This window comes from Musca domestica, unplaced genomic scaffold, assembly GCF_030504385.1.
Source record: "Musca domestica strain aabys unplaced genomic scaffold, Musca_domestica.polishedcontigs.V.1.1 4, whole genome shotgun sequence".
Classification (NCBI taxonomy): domain Eukaryota; kingdom Metazoa; phylum Arthropoda; class Insecta; order Diptera; family Muscidae; genus Musca; species Musca domestica.
In genome coordinates this window covers 14,874,362-14,893,538 of record NW_026712328.1, presented here as the reverse complement: position 1 = coordinate 14,893,538, position 19,177 = coordinate 14,874,362, and the positions used below count along the sequence as shown (strand labels likewise).

Here is a 19,177-nt window from a genome sequence, read left to right as displayed (position 1 = left end):
TTATGAAATAATGCCCTTGAAAATGTGGATAAAAATGGCAAACTACCCGAAGAGGTGAACCTATACAGGAAATTTCCTGTCATAAAGTCATAAAAAATGCCGAATATACAAACATGTTGGACTGCTTGGCCAATTTTCTGTTATTGAAGGTAATACCCAATACGAATTCAAATATCAAATTTGAAACCATTCCGATGAATAGTGTATCACATATAATAATCAAAACACAAAAAATATCTGAAAGTACTGTTGTATGGTGTCTATAAACTTGGAGCTATATTGACAGTTCTCTGCAATGATGTATACTGGGAACACAAACTGTCAATTTACAATTGTGTATAACAACCAAAACATTTTTAATATGCCTTTGCAGTTATGTCTATTTCAATACCAAGAATCCTGTGGACTTAAAGTACATAGGAATAAGATTTTATCGATCTTCTTAATTTCCGTCGGAAACTAAGGAAGCTAGTCCTCATATAACTGTACCCCCCAATATTCCGCATTTTAATGATTTTACCCACATAATCCACCGGAGTTGTTTCAAATTTCGTATTGTTAGTTCGTAATGGATGCTACAGCCTGTGACCGAAAATTGCATACGCAGGTCCATGTCTTTTTTAAAGGCTTCAATATAACGGTAACTCCGTATATTCGGTATTTCGACGGATTTTTTTTTGAGAATTTACAAATTTAATCCAGATGGTGGAGGATATCCAAAGGTCCGACAGAAGTCATCAAATTAGCGAAAAAGTGGAACTAATTTAAACATTTTTCTACCAGAAGTAAACATACTAAATGTACATAAACTAATGTGACCGATTTATAAAAAATAGTGTATTTCATGCAAAGCTACACTAAGATGTGCCGTAGATGCGCGCAATAGCGTAAGGTATAATTACGCTCCTCCTATCCACATTTTTTATCGTTCCTTACATTTTTAGAAAATTAAAAAAATCGGGGTGCTTTATAGACTTGGTGCATTTATAATTTTATTTTAGTTATTAATAATTATCATTGCAAATAATACTTTGTTCATATTAGTTTTAACACACGAATTCTGTTAGCTAAAGGGAACATTTAAAAACACAAAAATTACATAGGATAATAAAAAACATTTAGTTGTAGAGATTTATTCCAGGGCATAGGCTTTCTTCATCATAAACTCGAAATATTCATCATTATCTATGGAGGCACTGATGGTGGCATAATAGTTGATAAATTCTTCTTTTGTCACCTAAAATAAGTTTTAAAACATAATGGTTTATAAACATATCGCATTTAAGCTAGATAAAATGACTTACTTTTCCATCCAAATTACCACGACCGCCCTCGAAGTTGTGCAGGAAATCGGTTAAAATTTCATCTTCAGTCTTTTCACCACTCTTGAATTTGGGATGTTCGCGGGCTGTGTACACATTTTTCAAATCTTCCAAGGTAATGACACCATCACCGGTTTTATCCATTTTACTGAAGGCTTTATCAATCATTGCCAAACGGGCTTGGGACATGGGAGGCTACGTGAATAAAGAAAAAAAATTACAAAATGAGGAAAAAGGGAATTTGTATTAAACAAACCCCGTTCATCTTAATACGCAAACAAAGTACTTACCCTTAGCTTGAGCAAAAATTCAGTCATGTTAATGGAGCCGCTGCCATCCTCATCAAAGCTGCAAATAGAATAGCAGGGGAAAAAAGAACAACATCAATAACCAAACACACAAACCAAAAAAAAAACGATGGCTGTATCTACCATCGTTAGGGCCGGAATATGAAATTTAAGGAGACATGAAAAGCCGAAATTATGATTTTTCTTATGAGGCGTAATTAATATCTTTATTTAGAATGCTGTTCATTTACCTGCGGAACATCTCCTTAATCTCCTCATTACTCACATCTAAACCGCATTCCTTGATGCCTTTGGTAAATTCGTACTCGTTTAAAGCTTTACTGCCATCATCATCCATATTGCGGAATATTCTGTAAATGGGAACAACAGTTAATGTAAATTAATTAGGCACCAAGACAAGTATAAAATATTTTTCTCTCTTTTCAAATGCAAATGCAAAAATATGATCCTTAAAATATAATACAAATTGGTGCTCCGTTGATGATTTTAATACAAATTAAATACCTTTTTTGTGGTCGAGTAATCTGCTTATATGCGGAAGATGTATAAGCGTATTTTACATATTTATGAGTTTTGAAAGCTTATTTTACTAATCGCTTTAAAATCGAACATACATATGTTGCTAATGAAAATGGAAATTGTTTCCTGATGGGTATTTCATGGCACTATATCTTTCTACAAGAAGTTCTATCGGAAGGTTAAGTTATCTCGTTATTCATTTAAATTTTCTTGTAGCGTTAGTTTTAGATCGAAAAATTTATCTGGACCGGAGTCCGAATAACAAACGCTTAGGTGTAGAACACGCATTATATCCACTGTAGCATGGTCAACGATGTTTCATTCGTTGTTCCGGTATATATATACACCCAGCATTCGATCATTTAGTTTTGTTTTTACTTTTTGGGAAACTTTTATTAAATCTAATGTCAGTATAAATATTTCCATGTGCGCAGTTTAAGCAGAAATATGAAAAAATTAAGAATTCATTGAAAGTAAATAAATATTAAAAAAGTTTTACCCTTTGTGGGAAAGGTATCTGAGGGAGTATACTGGTAAATCATAACTTCATGCGGAATAATTGGGATATGTGAAACAAGAAGAAGATCTGTATTCCATATTTAACGATCATTAATCATTTTGTTATTTTGCGTGGAGGTTTGAGAAACAGTGGGCCAATATTTTCCATTTTCGGTCATCATATAAGCCCGGACTATAGCAGGCACACGATTCGTTTTTATATCCTACACCATAGCATGGAAGGTATACTACGTTTGTCATTTCGTTTGCAACACCTCGAAATATAAATTTTAGACCCCACACAGTATATAAATTCTTGATCAGCAAAAGAATTCTTTGTCGATTTAGAGATATCCATCCGACTGTCTGTCCATCAGCTTTCGAACGAAATGAAGTTGGGTAATAAAATTTTACTCAGATGTGTTTTATGTCTGCCAGACTTGGTATTGAAATTGGCTATATATAGATCCATAATTTGGTATAGCCTCCATATAACTGTATAGACAGATTTAAGGTTTCTTGGGTATTTCAGTCACAATTTGAACTCGAATTTTCTGCAAACCTACTCGCATAGAACTGTAAATATAGATCAAGGTTATCGGTATAGTCCCCATATAACTATACATCCAGATATATATTTGGTATTTTGATTATTTTTATGGGCACTACATATTTTAACAGAAAATTTCTCATACAGGTCCACGTCTTTGTACGGGCACCAATATAAGGGTACCTCTCTATATTCGGTATTTTGATGTTTTTATCGACATTATCCAACAGGATTGTTCCAATTTTCGTGTATGAATATCGTAATGGCCTATGACAAAATGACAGGCACACGTCTTCATAAAGCCCCAATATAACGGTAATTCCCGGAATTTCCCTTTTTTAATTTCCTTCCAAATGGTATTAACAATCCGGCCTGGCCAAACTTGTTTTTATTTTATATATTTTAATTTGATTTTATACCCTTCACCATACATGGTATGGAGGGTATATTAAGTTCGTCGGTCCATTTGTAACTCATCGAAATAATAAGTTTAGACCCAACAAAGTATATATATTCTTGATAAGCGTAAAATTCTAAGACGATTTAGCCTTGTCCGTCGTTCTATTGTAATCATGCTACAGTAAAAATAAATTAAGGTAGGAAGCTAAAATTTTGAACAGATCAGTCTTTTGTCTGCAGGCAGGTCAAGTTCGAAGATGGGCTATATGGTTCCACGGTGGTTTATATTGGTCCCCATATAACTGTACCCGCCAATATTTGGTATTTTGATGATTTTAACCACATTTTTTAATGGAATTGTCTGAAATTCTACGCAAGGAATTCTTTGTGAGTACTTAATCCCCTGAAAGGGAATTGTCTATATAGGTCCGTAATATCGTATATTCCCCATATAACGATACCCCCCGATATTCCGTAGTTTGATGATTTAGCCACATTTTTCAATGAGTTCTTTACCCCTTGAAAGAGAATTATCTATATAGGTCCACGATAGCGACATGAATTCACCGAAATTGTTTCAAATTTCATATATAAAGTTCGGAACCGTTACTACAGTCGAAGACCACGTCTTCGTATGGCCCCCATATAACGGTTTTCACTTGAGCGGTATTTTTGGATGGTATTTTATTACATTTTTCATGTTTCTTCCAAATGGTGGAGAGTATAAAAAGTTCGACTCTGTCGAAATTAGCTCCTTTTTCACTTGTTTAAATTTGGCAAATTTTTGGCATTTTGATCTTTTATTTGTAGAAACACTACTTCCAACAAATTATCAAATGTTCGCCATAACTGCTGAAATATACCGCAGAAACCAAATTAATAATTTTCAGCCAAGTATATTGGAAAATATAGCCAAGACTCTCATAATAAGTAAAACAGGGAATATCATCCTTAAATGGCTGTACTATTATTTTTTAATTTAATTTTCCAACTTTTTATGTCCTTTTCAAGAACACAATCCCTTACTTTGAACCTCGGAATAATGCAGTAGGTAATGGATATACCTTACTTTGAACCTCCGAATAATGCAGTAGGTAATGGATATTGCTGGGATTTGAGAGTGTAGGGAAAATTTGCCAATCCAAATAGTTGCAGCTTATCTGAGAATGCAGATACTTGATTTTAAATGTAGGTCTTATATTTGGCTCTTTAGTGTTACAACCTCAATTTCAAACAAATTGACTATAATTTGCACTCTAGATTCTCAATAGAAATGTTTAATGTCGGTTCATGTACCGGTCGATTATAAGTTTGTATTACAGTCCTTCACACTTATGGATATCAGGCGAAATGGCTGTAATACGGCGAAATGTTATTGGGTAGAAACACCTAAACTATCCAAAAAAAAATTACTCAATTTATGTCCAGATTTTTTGAATAGCGTTACTTTCCAGTTATTAACATTTTTGGAGTCTGGCTATATTGTTCATCAGAACGGGCTACTTTTCAATATATTGGATGTGTAACGATTATAACGCACAAATATTGAGTGTTTTTAGGAATTTTTTAAATTTTGCTAAATAAAAGTTTTCCGCCATTGCATGTGGGTGGAAATTATACAGTTTTCTTTCTCTTTTTTTATCGATTGAGCTTTTTTATATAAATAAAGGTATTAAAGTATTTCGTCGCACAAATCTAGGTATAATAGTTTCGAAATAAATAAAATATTTTTTTCTCTCCCTTCCACCTTTGCATGTTATGCGGAAGCAATTAATACGATATAATTCAACAACTGAACATTCATAATTTAGGAAATTAGATTTAATTATAATAAGTTAAATTAAAATAAATTTTCACTCACCTGCCCAATCCATTGATACCGGTGGCACCGCGAGACAAACACAAGGCACGCAATTTGGTTATTGGATCCATATCGCCAGCTGACAGTTGAGCCAATGACTTATTAACAATGTTAGCTTCCAGCTGTTGAAAATCCTGCATCAACAAAAAAGATTCATAAATAAAACAAAATACGCATATAATAATTGCGGTTAGCCGAAGTGGAATGAACTCAGTGTTAATAATAAAAAAATTATAAACAATTAAGAAATTCTCACTTTGTTCTCTACTCGGTTTAATTTTTGATACGTTCAATTTAATACAAGGAATTCATAATTTACGCAATTTTATTCATTGTTGCACAAACGCACACACACACATGCACAGTCAGTCACACATAAAGCTCAGTTAATATTAAATAGTTGTTGTTAATAAGCGGCATTTTTTTCTCGTTCAGTTAAATTAATTAAGCATAACTTCACAATGCGTTATTAATTGATTGTTGTTGTTTCATCGAACAGAAATATTGGACAGACAAAATAAGACAAACCACAATGATTGTTACTTTACTTTTTATTTTCAATACACAGATAAAATTTTATACATATGTATATTGGTTTGGATTTTGATTGATATTCGGCTACGACTACGACAATACAGTAGAGTAGCGTTAAGAGTTATGGGATAGTATGAAGGTTAAAAGGGAAGAATTTCAATAATTTTTAATTTTAGTATTTGTTTAACTAATTGAATATAATAAAAGCATTACAATATTATAAGCGCATTTCTGAACTTAAGGAGTGTCATTATAGCTCCAAGTTGATTCAAATTATTACGCAGATTACATGCACTTAATTTTCATCTTAAGATTTATAGATTTATACGATTTACGATTTTGCAAAGCCTTTGCTGTTTGAGAAATTAAAAAAAAAAAATTATAGAGAATTACACAAATATGATGTTTTAAACTAAGGTTCAATCAAATTCATTTTTAACCGGAACACCTTCTGCTTCAAAACAATCATACAAAACAAACGGAAATGGATAATGATTTCCTTTCTCTGATAACTTAAAGTGTAATTTAATGAAAAAACTTTATGGATTCAACGAAATGGATATCTAATCGACTTGATCCAAATCCACGTCGCAATGGCCGAAAAATGGCTCGTGAGCTGAATATATCGCAATATTCCATTCTGAAAATATTGAAATATGAGCTGGGGCAATTGAAAGCCATGAAACAGAAATAAAATGGACTCAAAAGAGCTTAGGAGTTGCTTCGCTTGGCCGAAAGTGGTGAACTGCCGAATTTGGTTTTATCCGATGGGAAAACATTCGTGTTTACTTGCCAAAGAGGTCGGCTGAAATTGTGCACCTTCGGTTGGCCACCAGAACTCAAACGCCGGTCATGGTGATAGTGTGAGCCGCCATAACAGCCGATGATCGCACCCCGCATATTAATCGACCGTGGCATCAGAATAAATGCGGAATATTATCGCGAAAATATTCTGGAGGGCCTATTAAAGACTTGGGCACGCAAATATTTTGGCCGCCACCCAAATTTGGTTACAAAATGAGGTTCCTCGCTTCATTTCTATTGCCAAAGTGTCGATCACCTCAAGCAAACGCTTCGCCGGGAATGGGCCAAAATACCGCAGAGCAACATTCGGGCAGCGTGTGACGGTTTCATTGGCCGTTTGAAGGCCATAATTCGTGCCAAAGGTAGCCAATTCGAATAAATCTAAACTTATTCTAAAATTTGATGCTATTTCCGACATTGTATGCTTTCACTCAATGAAATTAAAAAAAAATTAAAAATTATGGTGTTTAACTTTGTTGCATTTTTTATCTCACCCTGTAAACACATATTTTTCTCTCCTATTTCTTCTTTTGCTTGCAAGTTCATAGTGAAGGCTGTCAAAATTGCACGGCCGAATTCAACGCTGTGTTTACTTTTTTATTACTCCAAATAAGCCGCTAAAAACATTTCCATGTTGATTTCTTTTGTAACAAATTCACTCTAAATGAAGTATACCCTCTGTAGCCATATGGCTGAGGGTATAAAACTAGCAGATATTTGAAGGACCAAAAACAAAAGGTTAATACGAGTAGTTTTATTTTTTATTTTTCAAAATGTTCGAAGTTATTTCTTTTATTTAGCACTACCTGTGTTTTTGAGGTCTTCTTTGCTTGCACGAAAAGCCACATTTTTCACTGGCCGCTCAAATTAATCATTTCTTTTTTCGTATTGACATGTGTGTATAATTTTTTGGGTGCAACTCCATGCCAAGCAGAATGCTTTACTCGTAGATAGCAATAATTTCGTAACCTCTTTAAAAAACGAAAAATAGTTCTAAATTTCAAAAAACAAAAACTTAACTATTACATGCAACAAAAAATGTCATGCATGAGCATACAAATTACTTAATATGGTCATGGTTAATTTGAGAAAAGGTGTGTTTTTCGAATCGTCCCGCCGATTTTGCGTGCCATGACTCGTATAATCGAAACAATAGATAGACAAATGTACTCAACATCTACTTATACTTACACTTATTGATTTCGCTTGTAATGACAGACGGCATGACATTAGTAAAAAGATTACAATCAATAAAAGCTTGGGCACCCATCCCTTGGTCTATTAAAGAAATGACACAATATTAGTCAAAAAGGACGTCGTCAACGTAAGAAACAATAAAAATGTATGAGGGTCTTGTCGCTATTTAGATAAGTACTATTATTATAATTGATTCCACTTCCAATTGCCGGTATCAAGGTGTGTGTGTGCGTGTATGTGTATTAATCCCCAATTGTGTACGGTGTGTAGGTGTATGTGCAGGTGTCATCGTGTATATTGTTTTGAGGGTTTCCAGGATTTTGAAAATACACACAAAATGTATCCTTGACGGTACATATTTAAAAATGTATCACTAACCAAGAAATTTGTTAGATCGAACGAAACTGTAGGAAAATATCTACAACTTTTACCAATGCCATTCAAAATATTTCTATTGTAAATCGAAAATATTATTATTTTTAAATTAATTAATTACATTCAAATAATATAATTTGCAGTTCGATTCTTCCACTTTTAATTTGAACTATTCGATTTGAAACTCAAACAAAATATTATTACATTTCTATGCATTGGGTTCGTATTTGGCTCTTCAAATTACATATAATTATATCTCTAATTACAAATGAGAGTATTTGAATTTAAAATGGATCATTCAAAGAAATAGCTAGATTTTTTGTAATTATACCCTACATCACAAGGTGGTTAGAGTATTATGTCTTTGTGCATTTGTTTGTAACAGGCAAAAGGAAACGAAATAGATCGATAGTTCCTTTTGATGATCTGCATAGAATCACATTCTGAGTCGTCCATGTATTTTTGTAAACAAAGTACAGGTCGCATTTATTGTCCGATTCAGATGAAATTTTGCACAATTAATTTGTTTGACCTAAGGACAAACCCTATTGAAATTGGAAAAAATCGGTCAAAATTTAGGTATAGCTACCATATAAATTTTCGTCCAATTTGCTTTATATTGTGCACCAAACTTGTAATATTAGCCCAAATAGTACGACTAGATTGGACCTAAATATAAGTAAGACAAATTTGATCGAAATTAGTTCAGATATAGATGTAGCTCCCATATATATTGTTCATCCGATATGTAATTTTTGTCCTCCGCAGCCGTAGTATGCACTCAAAATATAACAAACTAGCTGAACCCGGTGCGCTTCGCTACCCCTTTTGATTTTATATGCATTCAAAATTTTATTTACGAATATATGTTGGTTAAAAAAAAAACAAATTTAAAAATTAAAAAAAAATTATTGCACTACTTTAATGCGTAAATAACCAAAATGACATACATACACGAAGGATTTGTCCTTCGGATGTATTTATTTCATAGCAAATACCAAGCGTGCAGGAAACTGCAATTTTTTTAAGTAGAGTGGTTTTTCTATCGCAATTAGTGAATTCGAGATAGCAACATACTTCGCCGTAATAAGCGTATTTCAAATAAATTGTTGTGTTGTTTTTTTAGTGTTAGCCTAAGGCGTTGTGGGTATCCAATCTATCCCAATCTGATCCGATTTAAATATAATTTTAAAAAAATTACTTTTACACAAAACTCCGCCACACCTTTCATAATTCATTGAAATTGGTGCGTCAAATATGTGAAATCGGCCGAGAATATATATATGGGAGCTATATCCAAATCATAACTTATTTCCAATTAATTTATCACATTTATTATTATAACCAAATTCCGCCACACATTCTGAATTTCATTGGAATCGGTCATATATATCGTGTTTGGTGCATAATATGTATGAAATCGGTCGAAATATATATGTTAGCTATATCCAAACCTCAACTGATTTCAATATAATTTGGTAATTTTTGCTGGTGCCAGATTTTGTCTCTCTCGCTTTGGGTGCATCAAATATGTGAAATCGGCTGAGTATATATATGGGAGCTATAATCAAATCTGAGCGTATTTAAATATAATTTGTCAAATTTATTTTTGTACCAAATTTAGCCACTCATGCCGAATTTCGTTGGAATCGGAAATACGTATCGTGTTTTGTGCATCAAATATGTGAAATCGGCGAAAAATATATATGGGAGCTATATCCAAATCTGAACCGATTTTAATATAATTTGACTGATTTATTTTCTAATCAAAATCCCGATACATATTCCAAATATCTGTGGAATCGTACATACATATCGTGTATGGTGCATAAATTACATGAAATCGGTCGAAAATATATATGAGAGCTATATCCAAATCTGAACCGATTTTAATATAATTTGACAAATGTATATTTGTTTTAATTTCCGCTACACATTCCAAATTTCATTGAAATTAGAGATACATAGCGTGTTTGGTGCATCAAACACATGAAATCGGTCGAAAATATATATGGGAGCTATATCCAAATTTGAACCGATTTCAATTTAATTTGACAAATTCATTTTGGCTCCCAATTCCGATACTTATTTTAAATTTCATTACAATTGGAAATACATGTCGTGTTTGGTCCACCAAATACATGAAATCGGCCGAAAATGTATTTCAATATAATTTGGAAAATCAATTTTTTAGATAAAATCTATCACACGTTTCAAATTTCATTGAAATTAGGGATACATAGCGTGTTTGGTGCATCAAATGCTTGAAATCGGCCGAAAATATATATGGAAGCTATATCCAAATCTGACCCGATTTCAATATAATTTGGCAAATTTATTGTTGTTCCAAATTCCGTTACGTATTCCAAATTTGGAGACTGTATCTTCAACCAATCAATAGATATGTGCATATAAAATCTAAATTTTTGGGAGGTACCTCCGATTCTGATGCTATATCTCCAGTTCCAAGTGGAAATTCAAAAATGTATATAGTCTATGTTACTTTCAGGCGATGTTGCAGTATATATGGAAATTTTCAGGAAAATCTATTCAGCGGTTTTCAAGTCCATAAATTACAAACAAACAAACAAACATACAAACATTTTCCTCTTTTATAGATATAGATATATAACTCAGAAATACCCTTGCTAAATTTTATAGAGATAGGTTAATATTTGGATACAGCTCCCATATAGCTCGTTCGATTTGCTTTTTCTGTGCACCAAACGTGTAATACTAGCCCAAATTGAGTCTAGAAACAGGTATGTCAAATTTGGTGGAAATCGGTTCATATATAGCTACAGTTCCATATACATTGTTCATCCGATTTGTTGAATTTTCCCTGCATAGCCATAATATGGACTCCGTAGCAACGATATTCGGGGAAATATATCAAATACAGCTCAAAATTACCTTTGCCAAATTTTATCGGGATTTCATGTTAATTGTGCACCAAACGTATAATACAAGCCCGAATTGAAAAGGGGAAAATGCCTCGACAAATTTAGTAGAAATCGATTCATAGGAGGATATTCCTCCCATACATTTGTTCCTTTGGACTTTCAATTATTACTATAATCATAGTTAGTATGATTTAATTCTCACAAATTCCCCATTAAAACTTATTTGTTATGTGAAGCTCTACTAAATATACAAAGTGGTGTAGGGTATTATAAATTCGGCAGCGCCCGACGTTAAAACTTTCTTTACTGTTTTTTATAATTTCTAGGTGTTTTGGAATTTCGACGTGTAAAAATGGTTTAAAAATGTATCCATATATGTCAAAGTTCCGGTTTTCATATATTACGTTTATTCTCTATTCGATAAACAAATTCTCCAAATTTGATACCTTTATGTTCATCAGTTAGGAAAAAATAAAAATATCACAAAAATCCCAATTGGGCCACACTGTGAGGTGGCAACACTATCGTATTAATTAGTAGCTGGTATAATAATTTCGGTTATGTTAATAAAATGTGTGTTTATTTGCTAGTGCCCAAGAATTTATTTTATCCACATTCCAAGCGTTGAAATAAAAACATAGAATTCAATTCCACCATGACCATGACCACATGGTCAGAGGCGTCCTAATTTATTAAGCTTATTACGGATATAATTAATTTACCTTTTAATGTGAAATTCAACGTAGTCTTTATGAGCTTGGCGTGAACAGTAATACCAAGTATTTCTGGATTCATATGTAATTGCGGAATATTTCCAATTACTAATCCCTGATACTTAAACTCTGTTAATTAAGACCTACTAATGAGATAACTGGTAAACAAGTCCAATTGTTTACTATAAAAATGTTTCACTGTGCACATATTTATGAATACCCCACACGAGAATGGACAACAAAAAATAAACCATAAGAAATATCTAAGTTCAACCACCTCTACTATGGAATATTAAATCAGGAGGTAAATAACAATGTATAATTAAACTATATAACCACAGTCTTAGCAATGAAAGTCATTCCTGCTAATAGAATTATTTAATAATGTTGCACATGTGACAAGTCCTATTTCAATGGAATTTCTCTCAAAAATTAGCTTAATTGTTTAATTGAATAAATTTAATTAGAATTTATATCGAATGTAGGCAATCAAATAAAATACAGACTATAATGACAAATTTTACGTTTAAAACATATTTTATACGAAATGGAGAATCTATTCTTTGATACGAAATTTCGAAACTATTCAGGGGTTTCTAATTATTTTATTTTAGAATGTGTTATTTTTTATATCCGGGTAAGATGGCCACATCTAAGAACAACATTGATATTAGGTTTATACATATATTCTTATGCAGTGAGAAATTATGAAACATTCTTACTTGTCGATTTATAGGTTAGTTTCATTATTCAGAAGAATTTGAATGAAACACTTTGAAACACAGAGTGTAAAACAGTGTAACATCCCTAAATGTAATATATGTGATCAGATCCCGGATTGAACAACAACACTTTTGAATAATGCATTAATTGAACAATATTTTACAAATAGCAATTGAATTCACAACTGCATTTACAAACTATAATATCTCAAATCTGCATACAATTTTAAATCGGTTTAGTCATGCTCGCTCTCATGTAAATACACAATATAAATATATATACACAATATATATATATATATATATATATATATATATATATATATATATATATATATATATATATATATATATATATATATATATATATATATATATATATATATATAATAAATCGGATGAACAAATATATGGGAGCTATAGCTATATCTGAACCCATTTTCACCAAATTTGGCCTACTTTTTTCAAGGCTCAATTTCCCATTTGGGACCGATCGCGACAAAATTTGGAAAAAGGTATTCTGTGCTGTATTTGATAGATCTCCCCAAATATCGTTGTTAAAGAGTGCATATTACGGCGGTGAAGGACAAACTTATCGAATCGGATGAACCATATTTATGAAAGCTATATCTGAACCGATTTCAATCAAATTTGGCGTATTTATTTCCAGTTGATAGACAAACGGACGGACATGCATAAATCGACTCAGAATGTGATTCTATGCAGATCATCAGAATTATGGATATATCTCGTTTCCTTTTGCCTGTTACAAACAAATTCACAAAGACACAATTCCCTGATCACCTTGTGGTGTAGGGTATAATTAATAAGGCAAAGTCATTTCAAATAATAATATCCATAAAAAATAAAGAAATGTTTCCATCTCTGATTTGTGTATTTACAATGTATTTAAAAATATATATTTTGACAATTAGATGTTGTCAAATGGATAATTAAAAAAAAATTAAACATATGATAACATAGCTTTACCTTCTTGATTCTACCATGGGCTTACCTGTGATACAAAATGGAAGTCGATGTCGTGGGGTTTAAATATTTTTGTGTGGATGAAATGTCTAGGTTGGTATTTTAAGAACACCGAAGGGCAGATTCGTAAGTTAAACTTCCAAGATGTATCGAGATGATTTCTTGCCTGGAACTTAAAGTGCGGCATGATACTGCCTTATATGACTTTTTGCAGTCCATTTTTGGAATAGAATGGGGCATTGTTTGTCGAATGTTTCCACTGGTAATTTATATAAAACAGATCAATCAGATTATGATCCATTTAGGATGTGTATTTTGACTTTAGTGCAGTTATATTTTAAAAACGAATGGAACTAATATATGGTCTGATTAGATTTTTACTAAATTTTGCTATTTGGTTCACCATAGCGGGGGGGACCTATCTTTCAAATCGGATGAAACATATATATGGGAGCTATGGCGATATCGGCATTCTTTTTGGACTAATATTACATATTGGGCGCACAAAAATATTAAAATCGGACTATGAAATGATATACCACGAAATATAGGTATTTAATTTCATATACGGTTATCATGATCCGCATTTTTCTACAATATACCTTGACAAAATTAACAGCTTCACAACCAAATACCCATTTTATATTTTGTGCATATACAATGGATTTTTGATTGTGTATTTTGAAAATTAGATGTTGTCAAAGGAATAATTGTGAAAAAAATTTACAGCGCTACCTAAAATTCAACGTACCGTATACAAATATTCAACTTCCCCACCATGGTAAAATGTTTTGTACGACCTATAACCCAAATACGCCAGTTTCATATCTTAGAATATACCCATATGAAAAATACGATAATTTGTTAAATTACCACATTTGTGATATTTTCCAATTTCAAAAACTTACATTCTCTATATTTTTTGATTTTTATTTTTAACACAAAGCAAAATTATTCAATTGTTGAATTAGGGAAGTTGAATATTTGTGGCGTACGAATTTTAGATAACGCTGTTAAGTACATGATTACATAGGGTTACGATATGACCTTCATTTATTTGATGCAACAAACACGTTATGTATCTCTACTTTTAATGAAATTTGGAATGTGTAAAGGAATACGAAACAAACATACATTTTCCAAATTATATTGAAACCGGTTCAGATTTGGATATAGCTCCCATATATACTTTCGGTCAATTTCATATATTTGATGCACTAAGCACTATATTTACGTCCGATTCCAATGAAATTTGGAATGAGTAACGAATTTTAATGCGAAAGCAAATTCGCCAAATTATATTGAAATCGGTTCTGGTATTATCCTATTTCAATGAAATTTGGAATGTGGACGGAATTTGGTCTAAAATATAATTTGCCCTATATTTGGATATTGCTCTCACATATATATTTTCGAACGAATGCGTGTCTTTGATGAATCAAAGACGCAATGTATCTCCCATGTCAATAAAAATTTGGAATGTGTAACGAAATTCGGTACCAAAATTAATTTTGCCAAATTATATTGAAATCGGTTAAGATTTGGATATAGCTCCCATGTATATTTTCCGCCAAGTTCACATAGTAGATGCACCAAACACGATATCTATGTCCGATACCAATGAAATTTGGAATAAGTGACATTTGGTACAAAAATTAATTTGCCAAATTATATTGAAATCTTTTGCTACGACAATTAAAAAACCCAAAGGACAAGCTCTTCGTGTATGCGGATTAAATTTGACATGTTCCTGCTTTCTTCATGGTCAGCTGTACCTGGCATGTTCACGCGTTGGTAGACCGATAAATTTATTTGTTTACGCTTCTGAAGGAAAAACAAAAAAAAAAAAACGTTGTATATGCTAAAGCATTACAATATGTATATACGTTTTTTACTTAAATGCCAAAAATATTTTTTATCAATTCCGTCGATTTGTTCGTCGGATGCTATTCAGATTTTTAAACTTTTAAAGCCGTAATTCGACGTTCCCGGAGAAGCAATACCGTTCGAAAAGAGCAGTAGATCAACTGTTTTCGGGTAGGATATTTTCCTTATTGCACCGACATAAATTTCAATTTTGCGCTATTTAATTATGAAATATTATTTATCAAGCAATAATAGAAAAATAGCATAGGAGTAAGAATTAATCCCAAGATTATTTCTGTTTTAACTTAAACTGAGTAAGACGTACGTTTATATTTAAATTGTATTCATTCTAATAATACACAATTAATATAACAAAGTAAATCGTGGTTGAAGTATAAATAAATTATTTCCATATGTGTAAATGCACTTGAATGAGTAACAAATACTTCAAATTGAAAGATATTTATAAACAAAGTTGCAAACAAAGGACTGATCATGTGATATAAGAAGCTCTACAAAAGGGGTTTTACTTTCCGTTGCCAACAGAATGTATATTTATATATTTAATTATACTAGTTAAATATACGCGGATTCTTTGGATGAAATACTTAAGAACAGTACCATTAAAATGACTTAATATATGGAACACTTTAAGCTGGAGAATGTAATGTAAACTGTCATTTGTCGAGAAAAACACAATATTTTTATGTTTTTTTGTTGTGTTGTAAGCTGTTCCAGATTATGTGCATGTACTTTATGCTGACTCCCACAAATTTTCACGATACTGCGATCATGGATTTTTTTATGAAATGTATGACTACCATGATCTTTATCAAGAATAATGTGCAGCATATAGAAACCATGTCTATATCTACAATCTCATCCCACTCCCTGTTTATTGCTTATCAGACTATAATGTATGTTTGAAATCGAATGTTATGTGAAATTTGTTAAAGAACATTTCTTTAGATTCCTAATTTTCAAATCTCTGTAAAAATATATTGTTTACATTAGACAAGATAACAAAAATGTATATGCATTTTTTATAAAATCGATTATTTTATGAAATATACATCTGCATCATTTATATGGCCTAAGTGCCCCAAGAGTATGGCAGTTGTTAGTCTTCTTACAAATTCGCAAAACATAAAAATTTAAAATAAAAATAAGCAACACCAATGTACTAACATTTAAAATAAACAATATTTAAAAACGATATCAGAAAGAGATCATTTATAAAGAAGTGACTCATGATGCCTTCAACACTACTTGCATTTGATGTTTTACCGCTCTTTTTGTTTTTGTAAAGAATGTTGAAGTTCTATATTCACAGGTACTTAAAAAAACACATTTTAAAAATCAATTAACACTTTTATTTTTTTAGATTCTTTGGGTTCCAAGCCATTTGTGTATCGGTGATCAATTAATGCAATTATGAACAAATTAACCCTGATTCATGGTGTATATCGCATGGAGAACAACACATACACATACTGACACTGTTTGCATATTCTTTTAATATTTCAGAAGTTTTCGTTTGGATGCACCATTATCGTCATTGAAATATCAAAACTAAAAATTACTAAATCAAATTTAACAATTATTATTCCCATATCCATACATTTCTATATGGCTTAATGTGCATTGCTCCATACGATACGCTCGGTGGCATCGTGGAACATTGCAAACAAATAAAAATCAAAATAAACAAACAAAAGCCGGCAATCACATACATTTATTGGTACATCTAGAAAATATTCAAATGCGTGGTCCGCGACAATTTACCGTGACTCCACACCTACTAATACACACATACCAACACACACGACTTTCACCAGATATGAATCACAAATGAATGCGGTGCTAAAATTAGTTTGACACAAAAGAAGTGAAACAATACAGAAGAGAATTAGATGAATGGTATGATTCAGAACGAGTCTCGATGGAAATTAAAGTTGGAATTACTAACAATATAATAGGCAGGTAGATGTGATTTGTAGATAGAAAAGTGATATTAGAACGCAACAAGGTACATTAAAGTTATGGATCCTCGCGATGTGTGTAACAGATAGGTAATCGAAAAATATTGTAAAATAACACTTACGAATAGTTCGTCATTCATTTTGTTTGCCCTTTTTAGTAACGACTGACTAATTGTATGTTTTTGGAAAATAAATTAATTGAAAAAAAGATCAGCAATTAATTAGTTTATTTCTGTCTCTCTTAATACAAAACATTTGCACACACTCAAATAAGCTTCAACAAAAACTCACTTCTTGGCAGAAAAAAATAATAAAAACAATTTACTTTGTTTAATCCGAATCTCACAAACTGTTGATATCTTACGGCAAATGTGGTCTTACTTGGTCGGCTTCACTGAGCAAACTGAAATTTCAATGCCAAACAAATCAGACCCCAACCACAACGAGTCAATGCGATCTTAGTATACACACAAACACACCAACAACAACAACAAACGTGAACAAAACGATTTCACCTCGCCGCAACGAAACAAAACAAAAAAACCCATGTGGAGCACTATGCCGCTCACTCACTTTACGCACACAGTTCTTAGTAAACGAGAGCCGTAAGCTGGCTAAAATGATGTTGTTCAGGAAGAACCCAGCATGAACCGGTTCTACTATTTTCCCAGGTTTGTGGGAACACACCAGCGTCATAGGCAAGAACAATTAAAAATGTGTCTGCCTACATTCAATTTCTTATTAGGGTGGATTTTCAAGTGAGATTCTTAATGATGACTTTTAGTTGAGTTTCATTTGTAGCAATGATTAATTATTTTCCAGAAATCTAAGAAAATAGACAGGTATCTATCGGAGATATTTTCTTAAGGCATGTGTATGTATTTTGTTACAATACAAAAAATACGAAAAGAATTGTAAAATGCTAAAGCTTGGAATCTCAGTAAACTCTAGTACATATCTTGAAGTAGGAAACCTTTTTGAGCAGATTTTTAGATTGGTTTAAAATCTTTTTAGAGAAACTGACAAATGTAAAGGATATGTTAGCTACAACTTAATAATTTGAATATAAAACCAGTAAGGAAAAGTCTAAAGTCGGGCGGGGCCGACTTTATGAAACCCAACGCCACTATGCGTATTTAGTGGAGCACTCGTAACAAAAGAATTTATATGTAGTAGATCATACCACCTCTCAGCATTTGTCTTTAGAGCAGTTAAAATTTGGCTTCAGAGGGAACCAATATATGGGAGGCATATCCAATTCTGAATCGATTTTCATTTAATTTGACGGAGAATTTTTTATTTTTATACTAAATAACATAGCAAATAACATGTCGGAGCCGAGTTCCACCAAATGGAAACGTACGTCTCGAAATTCACTCTATTTGGGCTGATAATAGCCATTATTTGCACAATAAACCTGAGTTCGGATTAAGAATGGGTATGGGAGCTATATCCAAATCTAAGTCGATCTTGATACAATTTGGCAAAGGTATTTCCGAGTTCTCTAAGTTATCTGGTACCAAATATCATGGTTGTCGAATGCATATCACGAATGTGAGGGACTTAAAGACCAAATCAGATGAAACATATATATGGGATCTAAACTTATATCTGAATTGATTTTCACCAAATTTGAT

General features: G+C 32.2%; 1 protein-coding gene across 4 annotated transcripts; it reads right to left on the bottom strand.

Annotated features, from left to right (window-relative positions):
- Positions 1-963: 963 nt before the first annotated feature.
- Positions 964-17,989, bottom strand: LOC101901277 (calcyphosin-like protein). Of its 4 annotated transcripts, none has more exons than XM_005190208.4 (8): positions 17,832-17,989; positions 17,663-17,708; positions 7,987-8,073; positions 5,458-5,591; positions 1,861-1,980; positions 1,613-1,670; positions 1,305-1,517; positions 964-1,237 (listed from the first exon to the last, which is right to left on the bottom strand). In XM_005190208.4, exons 2-8 carry the CDS (start codon positions 17,678-17,680, stop codon positions 1,133-1,135), a joined length of 735 nt encoding a protein of 244 aa, XP_005190265.1. In that variant the 5' UTR covers positions 17,681-17,708; positions 17,832-17,989; the 3' UTR covers positions 964-1,132. The 4 variants fall into 4 exon arrangements, with proteins under 4 accessions (XP_005190265.1, XP_011295252.1, XP_005190266.1 ...); XM_011296950.3 differs by having other exon boundaries at positions 17,663-17,704; positions 17,832-17,948; XM_005190209.4 differs by lacking the exon at positions 7,987-8,073.
- Between the last annotated feature and the right edge of the window lie 1,188 nt (positions 17,990-19,177).